The 23,566-nt window shown below is 44.6% G+C and overlaps 1 protein-coding gene across 4 annotated transcripts in view; it reads left to right on the top strand.

Annotated features, from left to right (window-relative positions):
- The window catches only part of Myo16 (myosin XVI), a 420,601-nt gene that overhangs the window by 285,938 nt on the left and 111,097 nt on the right, over positions 1-23,566 (top strand). For all 4 annotated transcript variants that reach the window (XM_048800642.1, XM_048800640.1, XM_048800641.1 and 1 more), the window contains 4 exons: positions 9,189-9,264; positions 12,995-13,170; positions 15,419-15,499; positions 15,920-16,125. In XM_048800642.1, the coding sequence (XP_048656599.1) occupies positions 9,189-9,264; positions 12,995-13,170; positions 15,419-15,499; positions 15,920-16,125 (539 nt within the window). The remainder of the gene's footprint in view (positions 1-9,188; positions 9,265-12,994; positions 13,171-15,418; positions 15,500-15,919; positions 16,126-23,566) is intronic.

The raw sequence follows: 23,566 nt of genomic DNA, 5'->3' as shown, positions 1-23,566 counted from the left end.
GACAGGGGAAGAAGAGGCCAGCAGGGAGGACGGCAGGGTTGGCACCATCTGCTCTAGAAAAGAACTGGTGCTGCAACTGTACAGAGAAGAACATGAATATGGCTCCTGGTGGAGGAGAGAGAGCACCAGAGCTTCCGTCCCCTGCCACTTCCCGCCTTCTGCCAGTCCTCCTGGCACAGCCTTCTCTGGAAGGCCCAGCAGAAGCTCTGAGGAGCCCGGGGCCTGCAGAGCCCTGCTGAGCTGAGCAGTGACCAGCTTTGTACCAGCTGACACATGTCAGGAAGCTGGGCATCACTAGGCACATGGGTTCCAATCTCTGAGAATGCACACACACACAAATAGATTTTATAGACAGAAACACATCTGGGTTGACTATCTGTGAAAATGGGAGATAGAGGTCATGGTTTATCCTATTACTTTTCCTATTTTCCAAGTTTTATAAATATACTTGTGTTATGACTAGTCTCTGCTACTTTGCTTGATTTATTCCAAATTTAGTTCTTGAACCCTGATTGAGGTCCAATGACAGTTACCTTTTATAACCCTTGACATTAGCCACACTAAAAGCCATTTGGAAGTCTAAGTAGATGATGTCCACTCAAGCCTGTCTACTATCCGTACTGTACAGTCCCTTACAACAGTGCTTTTATTGGTGGGCTGTGCTAATCGTGACACTTGTGTGCAAACTGGCCAGAGTTCAACAGCAAATTGAATTGAGAAGACAGCTTAGGGGAAGCTCAGTGCTCACACCCCACAGTTAAGGCCCACAGCGTACCCCAGCAGTGACTTGCAGGCTGACAGGTCGAAACGAGCAAAAGTCCCCTCTGCCCACCCTGCAGCCCACTGTCCCTTCTCTGTCCCTCCTCACACTCTCATTCATTTTCTGTATCTGCGAGTCTCCAACTTGAATGTGCATCAGAATCAATGGGGAGCAGGTGGGAAATGCAGACTCCTGATGCCCGCCCCCCAAACGAGGTTTCCCGAGTTTGGGGTGAAGTCTAAAGGATTTGCACTTATGTTAATAAGTGCAGATGTTCTGCAGGGGTCCTGAGAAACACTGGAAATGTAGCCACGCAGTGCCTCAGGTTGGCACAGCCCCCACAGGCACGAGACCCACGCAGGGCTGAGCTGCAGTGGAAGAGCTCCCTGTTCCAGCATGGGTGACCCCTGCCCCTTCTTAAACAGGGCGGGAAGGGACTCCAGCTGCTCCAGTGCAGGGAATGAGAATCCGTGTTGGTGGGCTGAGCTATTTCTGTGGCACTCTCGCCTTTGGATTTCGGTTGCCTTGGTGATGAGCCAAGCCTGAGCCTGGCAGCCTTGGTTAGGAGGAGAATATACGAGGGTTCCGCGTCGTAGCTTCTCCTTTCTTTGTGAAGCCAGGAACCTCGGTGTCTTGATGAACCGTGATTCACAGCCGTGGAAAGGGTTCGATACCCCCCTTTCTTCATCTAGAGCTGACATAATTCATCTTCTAATTGTGTTTACTGTGGTGCCAGAGTGTTGCAGCAAGTGCGTCCCCAAAGCAGCCTGCTGTCACTGCTCTCGCTTATGTCGCACCCTGCGCTTGGCATCCACGCGGAAGCACTCGAGTGAGCGCGGCTGAAACACAGGCAAAAGCCGTGGCTCTCTTGAGTCATTTAGTGAACAGAATCGTTCCAAAGGAAATTTTTGAATGCATGACAATTTCCTTAAAGATTTGTAGCAGGTTGTATGCATATAAATTTCTCTATTACATGCCCGAGGGAGGCTGTCACCCACAGCATGAAACCCACCTTCCAGTCTTGAGAGGGAGGGAGAATGAAGGCCTGAGGATCCATCATGTAAAGATGGCGGGGGCCGGGGAGGACTGGCCTGGCCTCTGTCTTTGGTTCCTTTCATGTCTTTCTCCTTTCATTCCCCAAATAATGAGCCAGCAAGAAAGAGAGGGACAGAGCCCAGCGGAGCAGCTGCCCCAGTGGCCAGAAGGGCCTGCCACCTAAAATCTGCTTTCCGCGGCTCCTGCCGCCTGGCGGGCCTCTGGGAAAAGGACCTTTCTCTGTCCTCCCACCACCCCAGACCCAGGTGATTGCTGGGAGAGATTGTGTTTTCCCTACATAGAGATTCTATGTCCACTCCCCTGGGCTTTGGGGCCTACTTCCCTTTGAATTACCCAGGAACCCCAGTGGGGGTCCCCACTGTTTTGCATCTTCTTTTGGTGTCTTTTCTATAAACTTGTTGCTGCATGGCTCAAGGCCACTCCGGCTGGAGGCCAGTGACCCATGGATGGCTGGTGGCTTTCATGTGGCTCCCTTCTAGGGAGGATCCTTCTGTTTGGGAGCAATGTTCGTAAAGGTCTAAATTCATTTCATCCAGCAAAACCACAGGATGTCATAGAATGACTCCTCGTCGGGCAGGCAGTCCATGCGGCAGCCTCAGGTAGATGGCCGGGTGAGTCCATGGGTCCTTCTCAAGTCCGTGACGGAAACAAATCTGGACTGAGAAGCAGCACAGGTAATCGTTAGAAATAAGAGCTAGAAAACGATAGGTGTTGTGCTCAAGTAGATAAAAATAAGCCTTTCCCTTACTTACCTTCAAAATGAGAGAGACAGAGAGGGAGGGGAGAGAGAGCTGGAGAGGGAGGCACCCGTGTAGCTTGCTCACCTGCAGATGAGAAGTCAGGCATGGTCAGTAACTGGCCCAGCCACCCGGGCACTGAGAGGTGGCAGCTGGAGCCCAAGCCTGCCCTGCAGGGCCCCGATCCTCCTCCGTAGCTTGACACCTCCGAGAGCTGGGCCTGTGTGGTTGTGATCGTGTTGGATCCGACTAGGCCGTGGGATGCCCAAGAGCTAGTTCATCAGGGCGAGTGGCTCTTTCTGCAGTGTATGCCTGGATGAGAACACCCCGTTGTGCCCAGTTCAATCATTACTTGTCAGCTAAGGATTGGGATATTTTTCCAGCTAAGCTTGGAATATTTTTAAAAAACAAGTTTGGGTGTTTGGGGAGCAATCGGCTTGGATGGGGTTGTGTAGAACTGATCTGCCTCCCAGTGTGGCTGGGTCCCATGCCACCTCTAGGGCCCGCAAGGACGAAAGGTGGAAGAAACTCAGATTTACTCTTTGACTGCTGAGCTGAACATGGTCCACCCTGTGCTCGGCACCCTGGATTCTAGGCCACTGACCCTCCGACTGAGGACTTTATACCGGCTTCCTGGTTTCCAGTTTGCCGATGGCAGATCTCAGCCTTCATGATTGCTTGCGCCAATTCCCCATGATGTGTATTTTAGTATCTATTACCCTATCGATGCTATTTCTCTGGAAAGCTTGACTTATACAAAGGTTGTCTATTCATTCAAGACAAAAAGAAGACATGTCGACCATTTTAGCTGTGGCCAACTAAAACAACATCTTTAAAACAAATCTTTTAATTATGCATCAAAATCATAGTTTTCTTTTTAGCATGTACAATTCAGAAATCTGTAGGTTCATCAGATTTCAGCACAGTGCTGAGTCTGGGTGTGTGTCACCCACATCTCCCTGCACTGGGGCCAGGTCAGAGCCAGTGAGTGGGGTCAAGACTTCCAGCTCTGCCCAGGCAATGCCTCCCCACGTCGGAATCAGTGCAGAAGTACTTACCCGGCACTGCTCACCCCATAGCCAGAGAAGCACGGCAGTGGCCTAGTGGGCAGACCTGCTGTCCCCACCCAGCAGTCGTGGGAACCCATGCTTGCCAAGGAGGTGGAGAGGGACTAGTCCTCCCTGCCCAGGGCTGAGGTGATGCCCTGCCTCCTCCCTGCGAGGAGAACTAAAGGGAGCCCATGAGGGTTAAGCTGGAAACTTCAACACCCTCTTTGCAACAGTTGCCTGGGAGGTCAGCAAGGATACAGGATGGCACCCGCCATGGAACACAGGATCTCCCAGGGTTACAGAACACCTTGGGCTACAGAAGCAAAGGTCAAGATGTTGAAGTCCCCATGGAACATGTATCAAGATAGGCCCAATGCTGGACCATAACTCAGAACCCAACACATTTGAAAGAACCGTCAAGAAATGGTGAAGGTCTGCCTACCACAGTGGGTGTTATGGTTTGATATGGAGTATCCCCAAAGCTCATGTGTTAGACCATGCAAGAAGGTTCAGAGGAGAAATGATCAGGGTGTAAGAGTCTTAACCCCATCAGTGAATTGGTCCCTGGTGGGATTAACTGAGTGGTGGCTAGAGGCAGGTGGGTGTGGCTGGAGGGAGGGGTTACTTGGGGGCATGGCTATGGGGCGTATATTTCGTATCTGGAGATGGAGTCTCTCTGCTTCTTGATCACCACGATGCGAGCTGCTTTCCTTCGCCACCCTCTCCCACCATGATGTTCAGCCTCACCTCGAGCCCCAGGAATGGAGCCGGCTTTTTATGGACTAAGACCCCTGAAACCGTGAGCCCTCAAATGAACTCTTCCTCCTGTACAGCTGTACTGGTCAGATCCGTTAGTCACAGCAGAGAAAAAGCTGACTAAAACAGTGGGACTAAACTAAAAATCAACAAAGGCTTGGAAACGGGCAGTACCCTGTTATATAACCCACGCATTAAAGAGGAAAGCTGAGAGGATTTTAAAAATGTATGTTCAATGGAATGAAAATGAAAATGCAACCTAGTAAATTTGTGAGTTAAAACAAGTCGAAAAGAGAAAATGATAGCCCTAAATCCACATATTAGAAAATAGGGCAAGTTTGAAATCCATCATGTGAGCTTCTGTCCCAAGAACTAGGGAACAAAGTCAACCAAAGCAAGCTGTGGAAGGTGGTGCCAGCAGAATCCAGTAGAATCGGGGAGAGGCGAGACTCTTCCCAACAGAGCTGGCCTTTGGAAGCACCAGTAAAAACGATAAACCTCTAGCAGGACTGACAAAGTAAAAAGAGAGAGAAAACGCAGGTAGCCAGGAATGAAACAGGAAACATACCTACGTGCCTCGCATACATCCAAGATCAAAAGAGAACACGACCAATAACCCCATCGTGAATTTGACCGTTTCATGAAATGGACCTGTTCCTCCGAAAACATACACTACCTCAGTTCACCCAATATAAAATAGATAATTTGAATAGGCCTATCAAGAAAATGAATCTGTAATTTAAAGTCTCCCAAAAAAAGAAATCTCCCTGTTCCAGATGGTTTCACTGGAGAATTCTACCAAATGTTTGAAGGAAAATTAACACCAACTTTGTACAAACTTGTCCAGAAAATAAGAGTGAGAACACTTCCCAGTTTGTTTTATCAAGCTGGTATTATCCTGATACCCAAACCAGGCAAAGGCTTTAACAGGCACACGCGTACACACAAGAAAACTAAAGATAAATATCACTCATGATTATAAATGCAAAACACTGCTAAAATATCAGCAACTACAATTCAGGAATATATGAAAAGAACTGTCCACCGTGGCCAATGGGCATTTTTACCCAGGAGTGCAAAGCCAATCTGATGTTTGGAAATCAATCAAGTAATCCATCACATTAACAAGCTGAAGAAGAAAAACATCACAGCATCACATCAAGGAATAAAAAAAAAAAGTTTCGATAAAATTCAATAACCATTCATGAGGAAAACTCTAAGAAAAATAGAAATAGTAGGGACAGCCTCCACCTGATAAAGAACATCTGTAATAATCTACTGCTGGCTTTGTTTTAATGGTTGAAAACAATGTTTGAGCCCAAGATTGGAAACAAGGCAAGGATGTCTGCTATGTTCTAGCAAAGTGTCATGAGGCAGGAAAGGAAATCAAAAGTGGACAGATTGGAAAGGAAGAAGTAAGAAATTTATGTTTATTTAAGACATAAATTTCAGTGTGCAAAATCCCAAGGAATCTACCAAGATTAAAAAAAATAAAAACCAAAGAAGTAATAAGTGAGTATCGAAGAATCAAAAGATACAAGATGAACATAAAAATTCCATTGCTTGTCTATATACTAGTAATGGGCACTGAAATTAAAAATGCAATAACATTTACAGTCGCTCATCAACGGCGCAATACTTGGGTATAAATCTAACAAATTATGTAGAGAATGTTATGCTGAAAACCACAAAATGCTGATGAATGAAATCATAGTCTAATTAAAAGGAGAGACATGATATGTTCTTAGATTAAAAGACAACAGAGTAACTCATCCACTTGGTCATAATGAACACAGCCAAGTCTCCCAGAATTGGCATTCAGATCCAATGCTATTTCTAACCAAATCACAGCAAAATTTTTGTAGATGTAAAAGAAAATGTAATATAATTCTAAAAGTCATATGAAAAGGAGAAGAAGCTAAAGTAGCTGAGGCCAGTTTTATAAGTAAAGTGGGCGGAATCAGCCTGTGGGACTCGACATTGTGGTTTAAAGCTTCAGTGACCAAGACAGTGTCCAAAGGCCAGACACACAGATCAGCAAAGCAGAATAAAGAGCCCAGAAGTAGAGCCCCACAAATAGATGGCGATTTCTGGGAGGTGAGCAAAATTGGCAACACACAGGACCAATGTGCTGATGTTGTGTTCTCTGTTTTCACCATCCTAATCAATATCTCCATTATGATTAGTTGTAAAATGCTATCCTTGTAGGAAACTGGAGAAGAGTACTCATGATCTATCTGTATTGTTTTTTGCAACTTCATGTAAATCTAAAATTATCTCTCCAGTGTAGTGAACAAGGGGAATGAAGGAAGGGTGGAAGGATGGGATAAGGAGAGAGAGTGGAGTGGACCTCACCTACCTTTTCTATGTACATGTCGAATATACCACAGTGAGTTTCACCATCATGTACATCCCCAAGACACTGATTTTAAAGACAAAATGTCTATAAGTAAATAGGAGAAAGGGTCAGTAGAGGGAAGAGAACAGGGAAGAGTAATGGAGGGGAAGGGGAAGTACTAGGGACTGAATTAGAACAAGTTATATCCTATACTTTTATAATTATTTTATAATTATCATAATTACTTTTATTATCAATTCTATTCTCATGTATAACCAAAAAGAACCAATGAAATATTATAATTAAAAATTATATTTAAATTAAAATGCTAATTCAAAATATTTAAAGGTGATGGGAACACATTATTTATGTATATAATAAATGAGCATGAAGGGGTACCATATATTTAGATTTTTTTTTTAAAGTAAAAAGGGCCTTTCCCTTTATTTATTTATTTATTTTTGCATTATGATTCTTAATACACCTTTATACCACAATTTATCATATCTCTGATTGTATATGAGGTATGTTGACTCCAAATTCACATCTTCATACATGTATTTTATATAATGATGAGGGTCTCCTTTCACCATCCATACTATTCCCCTTCTCCCTCCCTTTCCCTCCCACCCCTATTCCCTATCTAGAGATTTTTAAATTGCCTTTGACAAAGCCAACACCAAACTTCTTTAGATTGAAGAAATTATCATGGCTAAAAGACCAAATATGGAATTCAGTGACATTTTACCTTTGACTATAATGAAAAGTGCGTGTGCACCTGCCTGCCCGTGCACGGTACGTGTTCTGTATTGCGGTACGTGTTCTGTATTTCTCAGCTCTGTCCACTAAGACCTTAGAAGCACCAGTGATCCAGTGGCAAGGTGCTATGGTATACCCAGGGTGCTGATGATGATCTTGAGTGCCATCTCTCCATGACAGTATGAACGATTCCTTGAAGCAATACTTGATTTCAAATTTGGGGCCAAAAATAAATATTTAAAACCACATGTCAATAATCCACTAATGCCGATTTTATGTATTGTGTCATCAGTCATTTGATTACAGGGGTAATTACGATAAAATAAGTAAGCTGTTTTGGTAGTGTCTACAGCCCATATCTACAGTGGGCTGTCAACCCAGCCTGTCAATATGTGTCCATTTGTATCTTATGAATAAGGTCAGAGGCTTTTAGAGTTGGAGGGCCCTAGAGAATACGATTTAACACCGGAAGGATTGCAGGAGTCGCTAGAGTTTGCCCAGTATCACAAAAGTGATTAAGTTGTCCTGCTTTGTGGTTCATTAATTATATGCAAATGCCCTACCAATAAAATACATTTACATGAATAAATAAATGTAAATAATATAAATAAATATATAATATGAATAAATAAATAAAAGCTGTGTGCCCGGTAGATATCAGGATGCTGTCTGTGGACGTCTGTGCCCTTGTTGGGAACAACAGGGGAGCTTTGCACTTCGGTTTTAACAGGAGACCTGGAGACTCCTGTGGCTCAGGCTCCCGTGACATCAAGGAATCCACACAGAGCTTTACTGAAGGAGGACACGTGAGCCCTGGGACTCAAGGCCACGTAGGGACATGGACCACCAGGGATGGGGTGGCCTTCTCTAGGTTTCCTCCCACAGACCAAGTGGACTCATGGCCTCTCTGTGTCTGTCAATCCCCTCCTGTCCCAGACCCTGTCCTCCCTGGGAATCCCCAGAGTGGCAGGTCTAGCCACTGTTTCTCCCTCTTGATGTCTACCAGGGGTGATGGTAGGAAGAGACAAAGGACAGCCTCTGGCACCCTGCCCAGGGTTCTGTGCCACGGGATGCTTCTGAAAGGAGCTGATATTGAAATGGACAGGCTTCCTGATGGAGGTGTGGCTGAATGGCTTCTCATGACCCCTCTGGGAGCTCATACTTAGCTCAGACAGATGCAGTAAAACTGTCTCTCTAAAGATCAGGTCTCCCAGCCACATACTGGATACCAATAAAACCAGACAATTAAGTCACCCAAATGTGTTCTTCGATAATTGTTTCTCATGTTTTCTTCATTCAAAAGACATCCGATGAACTGGCTGTTAAATGATCTAACAGCAAGCAGCCCTTAATAAAGAGACCACGGGCCATCTCAGACTGCCATCACTACACAGGCTCAGTGTCAGGAGCCTGTACTTGGTTAGCTGATTTTTGAGTTGCAATCCTTAAGAATAAAGGGGCTTCAGGGTGTGAGTCATCAGCCTTTGCCCTTAAACTCAGGATCAGAAGAGAGCCTTGCGAAACAGCAGAGGAGCAGTGTCCGCTCTTTAAGTACAGAATGAGAACATGCAGGCGATAGCTTTGAACTTGCATGCAGTGTGAGCTCTCAGACCTGAAGACACTTCTTTCATGAATAATTTAAAACTTCAGCTGAATTGAATTATTCTTTAAAGGAATTTATTTTCATGGTCATGATTAATCCTTAGTAATTATGCTATTTTCTCTTATTATAGGTAATGTATGAAATTGTTGGAGCAATTGAAAAAAATAAAGACTCCCTTTCACAGAATCTTCTATTTGTAATGAAAAGTAAGTTGATTTCTCCCTACACTGGTTAAAATGCCATGCATTCCTTATTTCTTGATTTTTTTTTCCTACAAAATATGCTACCAGCAAAAGGATAATTGAAATATCTTTTGCATTGTAATGCCCAGAATAATAAGGAATGTTTCTTGCCATACTGTGCATTGGTTACAATTTAATTTGGAGTCCAGTAGAAACCATAATTTAACTAAGCTTTTAGCAGATAGGAATGTAAAACACCTTTACTACTTCAGTGGTATGAATATAAAAAAGCTATTCTGTGAAGACTAATGAAGATGAATATGGCGTCCAAAGTTATTTAGGCCACAGTAGGGTGAATTCATTACTTAAGATACCGTGAAGCACAACCAGGGATGGTCTTTTATTCTTATGCACATCCAGTTATAGAGTATTAATGCCACTAAGTAGAAGGAGCCAGTACGTTTATAAATCTGTGTGTATGTGTATATGTGTATACATGTATTTACAGATATATAGAGAGATAGATAGATAGATAGATAGATAGATAGATAGATAGATTGATTTATCAGTTCCTTCTACTTAGTGGGCATTAATACTCTACATATATATTGACTATGATTCTATACTATATATAAAACAATGTATTAAATTCATATATATTCCAATTGTATATGTATGTGTCTATATATGATTCTGTCTCCTCTAGTAGTTATTTTCTTAGTGGCATTTCTGCAGTGATTCACATTTTTCTAATGACCCCTTTAGTGAATGTAAGCTCAGCTTCTTTTGTGCTTTAAGGTGCTCTGGAAGCAACAGAGCATCTGTCTCTCCTGGGACAGGAAGCCTATGATGCCTTTCATGAAGTACTTAGGTGCCTCTGAGCTGGAGATCAGACGTCCACGTCACTTCTGGTCTCAGGACACATCTGCCTCAGGTTGCAGCAGCATGGTTGTTTCAGAGTCTTCCCGGGGAAGGGGTCACTCTGCTGGCCTCCCAGAACATGCGCTCATTGGGAGTTGTCTTAGCAGAGACCAGTGTTGAAGCATGGACTGGGAGGATATCATGATCGAGGAGGAATCGCGGTAATTGATCCGACCCGTTATCACTGGAAATGCCTTGCTCCTAGTATGCAGTTACCTGCACTTTTATTTTTAATGCCCTTTCCTTTGGTCTTGTCTTTTAGCGAAGATCTAATATATAGCATGTTTTAGAAGTTGGCACAATGCTTTTTTTTTTTTTTTGTATTTCATGGTGGTATATTATATCTACCTATCAATATACATAGATTATATATAAAATAAAAGGGGATCAGGCAAACAGTGTGGTCCATGTTTATGACTGGTGTTTTCAGTTTTATTTAAGGCTGTTATCCCTCAGTTGGAAGATAATGTGTTGCATTATTTGTGTGGTCCCACACACATTTAGACTTGCTATACATATGAATAACAATTGCTTTGTTATTGTTTACGAGGGTCATGGTATATACTTGTTGTTTGTTTATTTTGAAGTAGTTTCAATAAAGACAAGTTATAAAGTTAGTACAGAGAACTCCCAGTTTCCTCAGATCAGGGTGTTTGGGGCCTTCTTTCCTTCCCTCCCTCCATCTCCCTCCCCCCTCCCCTTCCTCCTCCATGTGTGTATTTTCTGAACCACTTGAGAACAAGTCACTCATCTGCTAATGTCTACATGTCAATGCACATTCCAAAATGAGGACATTGTCTTACTTGAACTCAGTAAATTATCAGAATATTGATCATTGATACAATGCTGACATCTAATCCAGAGCTCATATAAAGCATTGGCAATTGTCCCATTAATGTCTTTTATAGCGATTTCCCACAGTTCAGGGTCATTTCACTTCAATCTTTGATCTTGGACATTTCCATAGTTTTCCTTTGTTTTGCATGACATTGTTTTCAAAAATTAAATATCAGTTATTTCATGCAGTGTTCCTCAATTTGGGGATATTTGAATTTTACTTATATCAGAATCAAGCTGAGCATTTTTGCCAGGAACCCCCCAGAGGTGGCATATGCATCCTCAGTGCACCAGAGGCAGTGACCACCATAAATGTCCCCGAAGCTGTGACTCGCGACTGCTTTGATACGGTAGTGTCTGCCAGCCTCTCGGTTTCCAGAGTTGCTGGTTCCTCTTTGGCATTGATGAGTAACCTGGGAGGAAGCACTTGGAGACCGTGCGAATGTTCTGTTCCATCAACCTCTCCCAGCTGGATTTGCAGGCATCTGTCATGCTTGCGTGAATCAGTTATTCCTCTTACGGTTGCAGAACGCCGTCCCCCCACCAACAGTGGCCTTCTGCTATGACACTCCATGTCTCCTACTTCACTGGCTCCTTTGCTTATATGACCGGGTGGACTCAGGTGTTCTTATTGTATTCAGTGAGCCATATACCACTACATCATTATTTTGATGCTAAAATTCTCCAAGGCGTGGCCTGTTAGAACACCTTTAGGCCAGCTCCTGTGTCCTTTTGACAAGTTCCCGTGACTTTTTTAGTGTTCCCTCATAACTGGTCTTCCAAGAAAGTGTCAGATCTAGAATCAGCCTAATTGGTCTTTGGGAAGTCTGGAATTGAGGAACACTGTGGTCTGGGGCCTGGGTGAGCTCACTGCTTCTGTAGTGTCTTTGATTTTAGGTATTTTCAGACCTCAACATTTAAGAGACAGACATAGATAATATTTAGATATGCAGCTGTGTATTAAAAACAGTGGCTTTCTCCCATAATTTGAAGCCAACACCACAGGGTCCCTTCCCACTCCTGCCTCTGTATTACGTCCTCCTTCTTTGACCGCTCTCCCGTTTCCCTGCTTGTTTATTAATGTGACTTTTCACTGAAGGCGATGCAGATTTAGATTCTATCTGCCTTATTTTGTACCTGGGCAAGCAGAACCCCTGAGTGTGGGAAAGGTAGCAACTAAACTACTTCACTGTTACACGCTGCTCCCTGCCCGATGGGCTGAGCATGATCTTAAGTGATTGATGCATGTTATTTCACATTTCAAGCCTTGCAATAACCGCCAAGGTACTGTCATCATCCTTTGATAAAGAGGGAAACTTAGGCTCCAAAAGCTGTCTACATACAGAAAACCAACCCCAAGAGTTCTCCCTCTTGTCTTTACCAGCCATCCACATTGTTTTCAAATTGCTGTTGAAATGTGTGATCCAGACTCCACTCGTTCCACCTCCTCTTCTCCCTGAGATGTCCAGATAGGAACGTGGACCTAGAATTTCATAGTGTCTAAAATGTATCAGTTCACTTTGACCCTGGCATCTTGACTGAATTCAGCAAAAGGGGTTCTCTCTCCCCTTCTTTAACCTAACAACAGGTGCAGCCAGGTGAGGGTCTGAAATGGTCTACTACCCAAGGTACTGCTTTCCTGGAGTGGGATGGGGTGTTAATGACCAGAACCAGATGTCTTCATGAGTTGGTCAGCTGCACCAAAGCCCCTCAGGTCTGAGCTGGACAGTGCCCATAACCAGGAGGCAGTGCCAGGCAGAGAGCCAAGGGCCAGGAGCTCAGGTGGAGAACAAGGGGTCAGAACACCTGGCCCAGGGCAGCTAGGGTCAGGGAATGAGACAGGACCGTGGCGGGGAGGGGGCAGACCTGTAGCACCTTTTACATCTCAGCACAGAATGCTTTAGTGGTTAAAGTACTTTTATGAGGAATAAATTTAACATTCAAGTAAATAGTGATTTTAACAGCACTTAACAACGTCCATTTACTTATTTCCTAGCTAGTGAAAATGTCGTGATCAATCATTTGTTCCAGTCGAAATTGTCACCAACGGGATCCCTCCTATCTTCATATCCTTCCTTTAAATTCCGAGGACATAAATCTGCCCTGCTCCATAAGAAAACGACAGCTTCCTCAATTGTTGGAGAGAACAAGAATTATCTCGAGCTTAGCACGGTAGGCACCTCTGTGATTCTTGTTTATTTGCTTCTAGGTTGCTTGGATATTTTCTTTGTTTAAAAAAAATCATAATTTTGTACAATCATGTAAAGAAACTTATATTTTAATAGAAAGAATTAAAGGAAAGGATACCCACCAGAACTGTCCAAGAGAGGGGACGTTACAGGAAAGTGCAGTGGGGTGACAAATCAGTTGTCTGTGTGACATCCCATTTGCATTTCATCTGCCTTCCTTTTGGATGAATGGGGACTGAAGTGGGGACAGAAGGCTCTGAGGGTATATACTTACCTACCTTATCATTTCTGAGGTTTGGGGTTTCTGAACCATGAATATTTACTTCTCTTTTAGACATACAGCATTTTTGATCTTAAAATATTTTTATTGTTTATTTGTAGATTTTTACCTTAGTTTTTGCTAAGCTAATTTCAACATTTGTTCCACATAAATTTGAATGTCCATATAACCTAAAGGTTCTAATTCTAGAAGAGAACTAAAATCTCTGTGAAGAGTTATTTCAAACTGATAAGGAAATGTTTGAAGCTTGTTCAGCTTCTTACAAATACAGCGCCAGACTGCATTCACGTTATTTTGCTTGTGTCTACCAAAAGAATAGAAGAGGAGGCGTTGAGTTGGGAAAGCATTCAGGACAATCAATTTTAGAAATGCAGTTGTTGCAGCCTGCTGGAATGTGTCTTGGTTTTCCAATTAAAATAAAGGCATAATTGAATCAACTCTTTTAGTAGAGTGGTGGGGAATGTGAGTGTGTTTAGCTAGCAGGGCCTAGAAATTAGCGACCCTTTGATGTACTTGTCCAGAGCAGGATGAGCACAGGAAGTCACTCTCACTGCATACAAAATGGCATCTTTTACATTAAAAGACAAAGGGTTGTCCTTTAGAAGCACCATCCTCATTCCCGCTGCTCTTCTGCACCTTCTGGCTCTTCCTTTCTCCATCCTCCTGCAAATCAAGAGCAAGTGATCCCTGCACACCGCTGAACTGTCCTCCGTTATTAGATATTATTAAGCACTGTGAGGCTGAGAAGGATTGCAGAGGGGAGGAGTTTGCAGTGGCTCCTCCACACAGAACGGAAACCTGAGCACTCATGCTCAGGGATGGAGATTTGTCTGTCTGACTGCCTTGTGTGTTCCATCCCTCACTTCCCTAGCCGTCCCCTTTTTAATGCCCTTGTCCAGCAATCCGCCCCTGCAGCCAGGAGGACAGGCTTTGACCTGCGTTGCCTGGGCACTGCGTTGGTAGGAGACACCTTGAAGTGGGACCAGTCCCTGCACAGTGCCTTCCCTTGTTGGTTACAGTCAGTCCTCCTGCTCCAAGGTCATGTAATGGGAGGAAGGGGGCTACTGTCATTGCAGCAGCACCAGGCTCAGAGGACGCTGCATCAGGAGTCCTTCTTGTGGTTTAGAGAGAAGTGGCTTTCCATCAATCTGTGTGTTGGTCTGGGTCTGCGTGGTGCTGTGGATGAGGCAGGGCACTAGTGGCCGAGGTTTCTTTTAACCCCTGCTGGAATCTGACTATCTACCTCCCGCCCTTTTTATCTTCGTCCATTGGCCTCATTTCCACTGATCGTTTTGTATCTCCATTATCTTCACTACATGTGATTATTTTTCTTTTGAGAACGTGTGTGTAATTACTTATTGAAGAAAACAATCTATTATCATTTTTCACAAATAACTTATTAACCTCTTTTATTAAGAGAGAGGGTGGAGGAGAGAAAGAGTCCTTTCCTCTTTCTCTTTCTCTGAGGTTTGGGGTTTCTGAAGGAGCACAAGTGTCCAGCCCATACCCACATGCAGTGCTGCTTATATTTTAAATTTAAGGAAGCACACGAACACTTGTGGAAGCATCTGCTCTTTATAACCTGAAATCTCCTTCATCCCCACTGATGTAATGACCAGAACACTGCAGGGAGGTGATTGGGATCTATGTGTGTTCTCAAATGAAGATGGGCGTGGATGGTGGTAGGCCTGATTGACAGCCTTGCCCTTGAAAGGGCAGCAGCTGGGGCTCTGTTTGACCTTCAGGTGCCATTCATCAAGTTACAGGAGCATTACGGAAAGATTGTCTGGTCCTGGTTTTTATAAACTGTTTTATGCCTTTGCCTGTGGATTTACATGGATGTAAACCTTAGTTTCTATTTTTTCCTTCTAAACTGAAATTTAGTAATTAAAATTTGAGCAAAGCTCACCCTTTCCCTGTCTTTCCCTCCCTCTTTCTTTTCTCATTACAGATATTAAAAAAGAAAGGAGCGTCTACATTTCGGCAAAGACTGGAGCGCAGCGATCCCACCAGCACAGCGTCACAGCTCAGGGTCAGTGAAAATGCCAAGGGCCTCGTGAGTCTGTGTCAGCCACACCAGGGTCACATGGAATTCTTTTCCATTTCTGAAAACTTGAATACCTCCAGGGAAAAGTAAATACACACACACACACACACACACGTACACACACAGTAAGTGAATATGTGATATACAATAGAGTCAGATTGGAGATAGAGATTTGTATTAAGAAAACAAAAACAAAAACAAAAAGCCGGATATAGTGGCATATGCCTATAATCCTAGCAACTCTGGAGGCTAAGGCAAGAGGATCACAGGTCAAGGCCAGCCTCAGCAACTTAGCGAGAGAATCTATATCAAAATAAAAAAATAAAAGTACGAAAACCAACAAGAGCGCTCAGAGTTTCCAGCCAGGTTCTCTGGGTGAGTCAGCAGGTCTTTCTTTTCCTGTAGAAATCCCTGGCAGATATTACCAGGAAGCTCCAGCGCTGCACCCCGCACGTCGTTCACTGCATCAAACCCAATAACTCGCAGCTGCCAGACGTGTTTGATCACTTCTACGTGTCGGCTCAGCTGCAGTACCTGGGCGTCCTGGAGCTGGTGAAGATCTTCAGGTTCGGGTACCCCGTGCGCCTTTCCTTTGCGGATTTCCTGTCGAGGTAAATCCCTTGCCTGCTTTGCCTGCTCTTAGCGCTGCATGTGGCCGGGTGGAGACTTGCCTACCATTTCGGCTTTGCCTTCGCCGCGTATTTTCTTCTCTTGAGGACGGGGATGCCGTGAAACACACTGGTAGAGCCTTTGTCAAAAGGTACCAGACTCTGCTGGGGACACTTTGGAAACCGCCTTCATGTTCCCTTAAACGTGTGGCTTTCCCTGGATTTAAAGAGTTACGGAGTTAGGACATCTAGTGTCTATGTGACGACTAGTTAAAAGTAGAAACAGACGTCTGTGGTGATTTCCTCCTTTTCATCTGTGAACAAAATCCCTTTAGATCAGGGTTAGCCAGCACTCCTGGTCACACCCCTCACCTCTTGTTTTTGGAAATGCTGTTTAGTTGGAACATAGCAGATGATATTCATTTACTTATTGTTTGTGGTCTCTTTTGCACTACAGTGGGTAAGAGGGACAGTATGCCATAGTGTAAACTATGAAATAACTGTGACCTGGCCCCTTAGAGAAGAAGTTTGTTGGCCCTTCTTGTAGATAGGAGCATCCCCCACACAGACAGGGCGTTGTGCCCTAGGAGATCTCCAGGGGTGTGGCCACATCTCCAGGGTGGCCCTGCTCTGCAGTAGCTTCACCTGGGCAAGTTGCAAGGAGTGCCTGACCCACCCCCACCCATAACCTACCCAGCCGAGTATATGTTCATATGTGTTTTTATTTTATCAGAAACATTAGTCTGGCTTTGATCAAATTGATAATATTCACTAATAAAGCCAAATTTAGAGAATTAGTTGGTGAGTACTAACTTGGTTTCTAAGTCTATGCTGGCCGGCACATTGCTGGTCCAGGTCTCCAGTGTCTGCGCTGCCTTGTCTGCTTGCTGAGGTTGAGGACTTCGGCTGACGAGATAGGGGGTGCACATATGGAGAGAGGCCCTGGGTGCTTTAGCAGTCGTCTGTGGACAGAATGCTGCAGAAGCACAGGAAGGAGCGTTTGGAATTGATGTGGCTTTCATGTGAGGCTGGTATGAGTCTCCATGAAAATACGATAATATATGGCTGTAGACATTCAGGAAACAAAAGCGAGGTGGGAAAAAAAACAAAACCAGACAGTACTTAGCAATCTTACACAATCTAAGATGAATCTTTAAAGTAATACTGATGGAAAATAATAAAAGTATGACATCTAGCATTTATGGTTAAAAGATTAATATGAATTAGTATGATAAACCATTGACCTAAAAAAGATTTTAAAACTTTTGTTGCCAGTTCAGTGTGAGTCACAAGTTTAAAGAAGCTGCTAAATGAAAACAAAATTTAAAAAAACTTAAATTGCTAAATTAAATATTAAGTTCAGAACAAAGGATGTAATATTTAAACTATTCTGTTTAATTTTTATAACATTTGTTTTTTCCAGAAGAATAAAATAGCATTTTTTTTTCATTTGTATAAATTTCACAAAGAAAAAAAAATGAACATCATTGGAGCTCTACTGGAGCTCTCCAGAGAACAGAGACTGTCAGAACATCTTCAGAAAAAGCTCAGCCCCAGGGGAATGGCGATGTTTAACTGATAGAATACGTACTTCCGATAAACAGATATTTGTGTTCAAAAACTTAAATGATGCTTATAAATGAGACAATAGACACACTATCTATCTCTTAGTTCACTGGAATTAACAGTTGGACTCTCCATAGGAATAACTCAGACTGCAGGTAGAAGTAGATGTTATAGTGTCTCCGAGTGGAGGGGGCATGTCCCTGGATTGTAATGAAGGGGGCCAGTTAGGACTGCTGTTTTTCAGGAAGGCTCTTAATCTGCCTTTCTCCCTCCCTGAGGTGTAAGCACCTTCGGGCTTCGGGCATCTGGCGTATTAAGGAGGATGTATTTCTCACACATCACGTCTGCCAGCTGAGGTCAGCCCTCCCACACTGTTAAGTGCAAGTGGCCTTGGAGTCAATGAGTTCTAAACCAGCCCGTGTGTGAGTTAAAAGGAAGACATTCCCAGGTGTGCTCCAGGCTTTCTGAATTGGAACTGATTGGGGGGTGGATTTGGGGATCCTCTGGGGCGCAGCTCCATCTGGGATCCAGTAGGAAGCAGTTAGGAAAAACTGTCCTGGGACTAGGGGAGTCACCTGCCTCAGCCTGTGACAATGAGCTTCAATGAGTGGGAGTGGTCATTAGGGCCAGTCTCCTGCCACAACTCCTGAGAACAGCAGTGTCCAGTATCGGGCACAGGGGAATCACCCGGACTTGGTACTGTGCAGATTCCCAGGCACCTGGCCCCAAGTTCAGATCTGAAGGTTTAGGGGAGACCTGTGGATTAGCACTTCTAATGAGTTTCCAGGTGATGTTAAGTTGCTGGTGTCTGACAACATGTTGACAACCTTTGGTGTCGTCACTTGGGGACGATGTATGTGCTGTGTTTTATTTTTCCCCAGCCAAGTCTGCCCATACCTGGATAAACAAAGTGAATTTGTGGGGCATGTAAAATCCCCAACCCACCTCAGATTGACTGAACCAAGATATACACTTGGTCAAGATGTCTAGGTGACCTCTCTGTACTTGCCATGTGCCCAACACTGTGTATGAACTCCTGTGCTGGACAACAGATGGTCCCTCTCACTGAGAAAATCATGAAGCAGTGTGTTTATGCCTCCTCTTCTGCTGCCTTGAGTTCTGCCCTCACAGCAGCTCTGCACTAAAGGTTACTTGGCTGTTCCCTAGAGCCACCTCAGACGACTGCAGAGATCTTTGCAGCTCTATTCCACAAGCAGTCTCCATCTGGCACCAGAGGATGGGGACCATGGCTGTGTGTGTGTGTGTGTGTGTGTGTGTGTGTGTGTATGTGTACCCCGTCTGGGTCCCTCTCCCTCCCTGTCATGCGAAGACACCCCCCCCACACACGTCCACACACAATGTATCAGAAATAATCTCAAAAAAGTATATGTAATTAGTATATTTTCAAATTAAACATAGTTTTTATTTTTATTTTATGTATTTTTTTGTATGAATGCATCTCCTGATAGATTGACTGCTTTATGCTAGGGCCCTATCTTAGTCATAGGTTGGTATATATTATGGATATTAAATAAATGTCTTCAGAACAAATCTTGCATTGGAGGTTCACAGCTGTTCAATTTGAAGTGCTATTTCTGCACAACAGAGACCATAGCCAAACATTTAAATGTATATTAGGTGAAAAAGAGGAGTGGGGGGAGATGAGACTTTTTAGTGACTCTTTGCATTTCTTTCAATACTTCCTTATTAAAGGGGGATTTAATTTCTTCTTCATTTTCAATGGCATAGCAGAGGAAGTGAGATCACTGCCTTAGTTAGGTGGAATTTTGTCACCATCTCTCTGAAATGAAGGAAACCAGTCTAGAATAATACCACAAAAAACATTGATCCATAGAGAGATTATCTGTTTCCATAGAGCTTGAAAGAAATAAGCCAACCTACTGCTACATCAGGAAATGGCGCAGTACGGAAGGCCCACCAACCAGGGGTTTCGTAGGCCCCCAAGCAAGGTAGCCTCATCATAAAGGCAGAGCCCAGAGCTAGAATGTGGTAGATATCTGGTTTGTCCCGATTACAGTATCAGAACAGATCACTCCTGGGCCAAGGGGATTCCTCATACTCTACTGGTTACATTCCTATGCGAAATGTGTCTTTTCTGTTCATATCCCTCAGTCTCCACTGTTAAAGAATAAAAACCTGTCAAGACAAATGACTCTAATATGCAAAAAGAAATATGGTCACCACCAAAACCTTGGATGAAAGAAGAGAGAGGTGTCTATTAGCATCATGCTACTTATTTGAACAGTATCCCCCGGTTCTGAAATCCAGCAGGATGATCTCTTGAGACGTGTATAATGACGTTTCCTTGGAATTCTTGGTGGATTCCAAATTTACACCGTGGTGTCTGGCCTTGGTATCGTTGTCATTCCAAGTCCTCCAGCCGAGCTGGAGCAGTGCCCTAGGAGAGGCTCCTGTGTCGACTGGGTGCCACAGTGTGCTTCTCCATTCCCTTTGCTGTGCTGCTTGGGTGACTCTCAGTGCTCGAGGGGGACAGAACAGATTCTCAGGCTGTGGCCTTCAACATATAAGTAGCTATTTAAAGTCCTCAGTTTTACCTTTTGGCATGAAAGTCTAAAGTGCTGACACCTTGGCCCTTTACATAAAAAGTTTGCTGTCCTCTGTGCTAGACTGTAAGAGGCAGGCATGGCCTCCAGCAGAAGGCTGGTCGCCCTCTGCACTTCTGCATCCACTGTGTGGAGGAGTCTGCTCTTTTCCTCCATCTCAGTGACTTTCTCTCGTGGTGTAGGGCTGAGTCCTTGAGTGCTGAGATCCTTTACTGATGGGGGGCGAAGCCAGCTCTTACCAGTGTATTCCACAGAACAAAAGGACCTGGATCTGTGGCTCTCAGCAGCGAAGGCTAATTTCTCTCCTCACTGTGTTTGACTGTGGCTCAGAAGTAGCACAGCTTGGCCTAAGTCAGTGCTGGTCTTAGTCTGTGCTTCAGATGGATCTAAGGCCCAGCCTGGAGCGAGGACATGCTGCTGCTGAGCCAGAGGGAAAAGAGGGATAGGGAATCGGCTTATGAATCCTGCTGACATGGCGCCTGTCATTCTCTGCTCTTCCCTGATTAGTCCCAAGACCACAGGGTGGAGAAGGAGCCTGCTCACAAGGTTCTTCTAGCCCTGTGTCTATTGCTGTCAGCACCCCAAAACTTAGTGACATCAAACAGGATTTTTTTTTCCTATTCCAGGGTTAAGTGGGACTGGTGGGGCAGGTCTTAGGTGACGTCTTTCTACAGGTGCACAAGAGGCTGGAGTCAGTCCACCTGACTGGCTGCCTGGGTGTCTTCACCCAGATGGCTGGTGTCTCTGTGTCCCCCCTGGCCCTCCTCTCTAGCAGATTAGTCTGGACTTCCTACTTTGGCTCAAGGTCTCAAGGGACAAGAAAGGAAGGTTTACAGTCCTCCTAAAAGCCAGGGCTGGAGCTGCTATAGCAAACTCTCCCTGGGTTCCATTGGTTGAAGTTCCAGACAAGCGCTTTGCAATGGGAAGGAGGCCACTGGTAGCAGTGGGGGGCGGAGGCCCCACGATGAGCTAGCACACCCTTCCTTACACAGGGAGAACCTGAGCAGGCCACCGTGCTGGGACTTACCAGTAAACGTAGAGTTAGTTCAATATGGAAAACTATGTGGTTTTTTTTCCAAATAATAGAAGTGAAGTAAAGAATCCTATGAGGTCATGCTGAAAAAAAAAAGTGATTTTTGAGAAGTTTCTTTAATACCCTTTCATTAATCCATTTTTTCCCAATTGGCTGATCCACTAATATGCCATATTTCCTTTCCTTCCCTTCCCTATCCCCACTCCCCTCTCCTCCCCTCCTGTCTCCTCTCCTCTTCTCTCAATTTCCATCTGCCTGCAGGATTAGGAAGGAAGTTCTGGAGTGTGACTCTAGATCCTGTGTGGTGAGCTCCTGAGTCATGCTCATGGCTCATCTGAGGGTTTACTTATGGTCAGCAGGGAGAGTAAAATACATCATTGAATGGAGGGGTTACTGTTTAATGAGGTGAACATATTTGGAAAGGACAGAGGACTTGACCAGTAAAGGGAGCAGGGTGTTTGGTATTTTGCTTGGCATGGGGAGGGACCCTGAGCTATGTTTGGGGGTTGTTGTGGATGAAGCTCCACTTAGAAGTATTCTGAATCACTGAGCTGTTTCAATGACACAGCTCTTGCTGAAAGGCCACACCGTAAAAGAACGTAGCCCTGGCATTAAATTGGGTGTGGGGCGACAGGAAGACAAACTTGTATTTATTGAATTGAAGCTAGTGGGCAGCAGCTGCCCCATGAAGAAGACACCCTCCAGAGTGGGCACTTGAGCTGAACCTTCTACAAGTCCCCCGTGTTATGTGTCGGTTAAGAGAAAGGAGAGTTGATAAGGTCAGGAGATATTACATCTTCTAAAAGCCTTCACTGGCAAAGGATGGATGTTCTTCAGGGTACCTTTGCCAGATCTAACTGTATTCTTTCTGCTGAAACTGCTCTGCAGGAATGGATGGATGTGTGGGGTTTAATGAAGCCAGGAAGAAAGAGGGCTTACGACTTTTCAGTGAGTATAAGATATGTAAAGAAACTTACCTAACAGGCTCTCCAAGTCCTTTCAGTGTGGACATGACTCAGCGCATCTCCCTTTATAATTTGTTATACTGCTCCATGGATTATGGATCAGATGTCCCCCCACAGTGTACTTTAAGGATTTGCAATTTTTTTTTTTTTTTTTTGCAAACAGGGAGAACTGCAGACTCACAGGATATGTGGGCTGTGACGTACCTGCTCAGCCTGGCCTTAGGCAGACAGTGTGCAGGCCTGGTGTGAAGGAGTGGGAGAGGCAGGGCCCAGCGCAGGCATAGCCGCAGGTGGCTGGGTCTCACCAACGGGCAGCCAACCTGTGATGTAGGCCAACTCGCCTCCTTTCTGATAGGGAAAGGAGGGACCAAAACTCTTGAGAAATGGGACAGGGAGGTGACTGGAGCCTGCTTTTGTGGTCTGGCTCAGGTCCTTGTTTTCACTATTCTGAGTTTTTAGGTCTCCACGACAGTACCCCTCATTCACCCTCCTCTCTTCATTATATATTCATTCACTTCTCTTTGTTCTCATATTTTATTGAATCAGGGAGTCAATATGACTTGGGAGTCCCCATCAGCTGTAGCATCGTGGTCACATCCCTGGTGCCAAGGGTATCTACCCGTGGTGGGTCAGCTCTAAAGTCCTCATTCATCGTTCTGTTCCTGATAGGACCCTTTAAGGTGACCACTGGCACACAGCTATCAACTGTTGTATAAATGATAACTGCCACATCTTTGATTAATTTTTCCCTAAATGATACTTATCGATGTTTACGAGACTCTGGGTACTAGGCCGAGCTCTTTACAAGTGATATCTCATTCAGTCCTCATTGCGCCTCTGCGGGTTCTGTTGGTACCTGCACTCCTGTTGTATAACTGAGAAAACTGAGGTTCCAAGGAGTTAAGTGCTGGTCAAAGCCTCACACCTCATCCTGAGGGGGTTCCTAGCCTCACAGCGTACAAGACGGGAACTGATGCTGACCTCATTCCATTAGCTGCTCTTTCAACGGCTGAGCTATTTCTTGGTGCTTGATTGCCGTTAGGATCCACAGGCAATGGCTGCGACCTGCCAGAGCAGCACTGTGACGCCAGAGAAGGAATGAAGTTTCTGGAGATTCATAAAATTCAGGAGTGGTTCCTGGACTCTGGATCGTCTTTGCTCTGTTGATTTGAGAACAGTCCAGTGACTCTGTTGAGTATCTTGGACTGCAGCCAATCCCAAGCTCCTCTCCTGCCATCTTGCAGACTCCTTGAACCGCAGCAGGACAGCTGGTGATGGAGTGAGGCTGGACGCCT

This window comes from Marmota marmota, unplaced genomic scaffold (assembly GCF_001458135.2).
Source record: "Marmota marmota marmota unplaced genomic scaffold, marMar, whole genome shotgun sequence".
Taxonomy (NCBI): domain Eukaryota; kingdom Metazoa; phylum Chordata; class Mammalia; order Rodentia; family Sciuridae; genus Marmota; species Marmota marmota.
The sequence above is the reverse complement of the archived record's forward strand: the minus strand, read 5'-3'. Positions and strand labels throughout refer to the sequence as shown.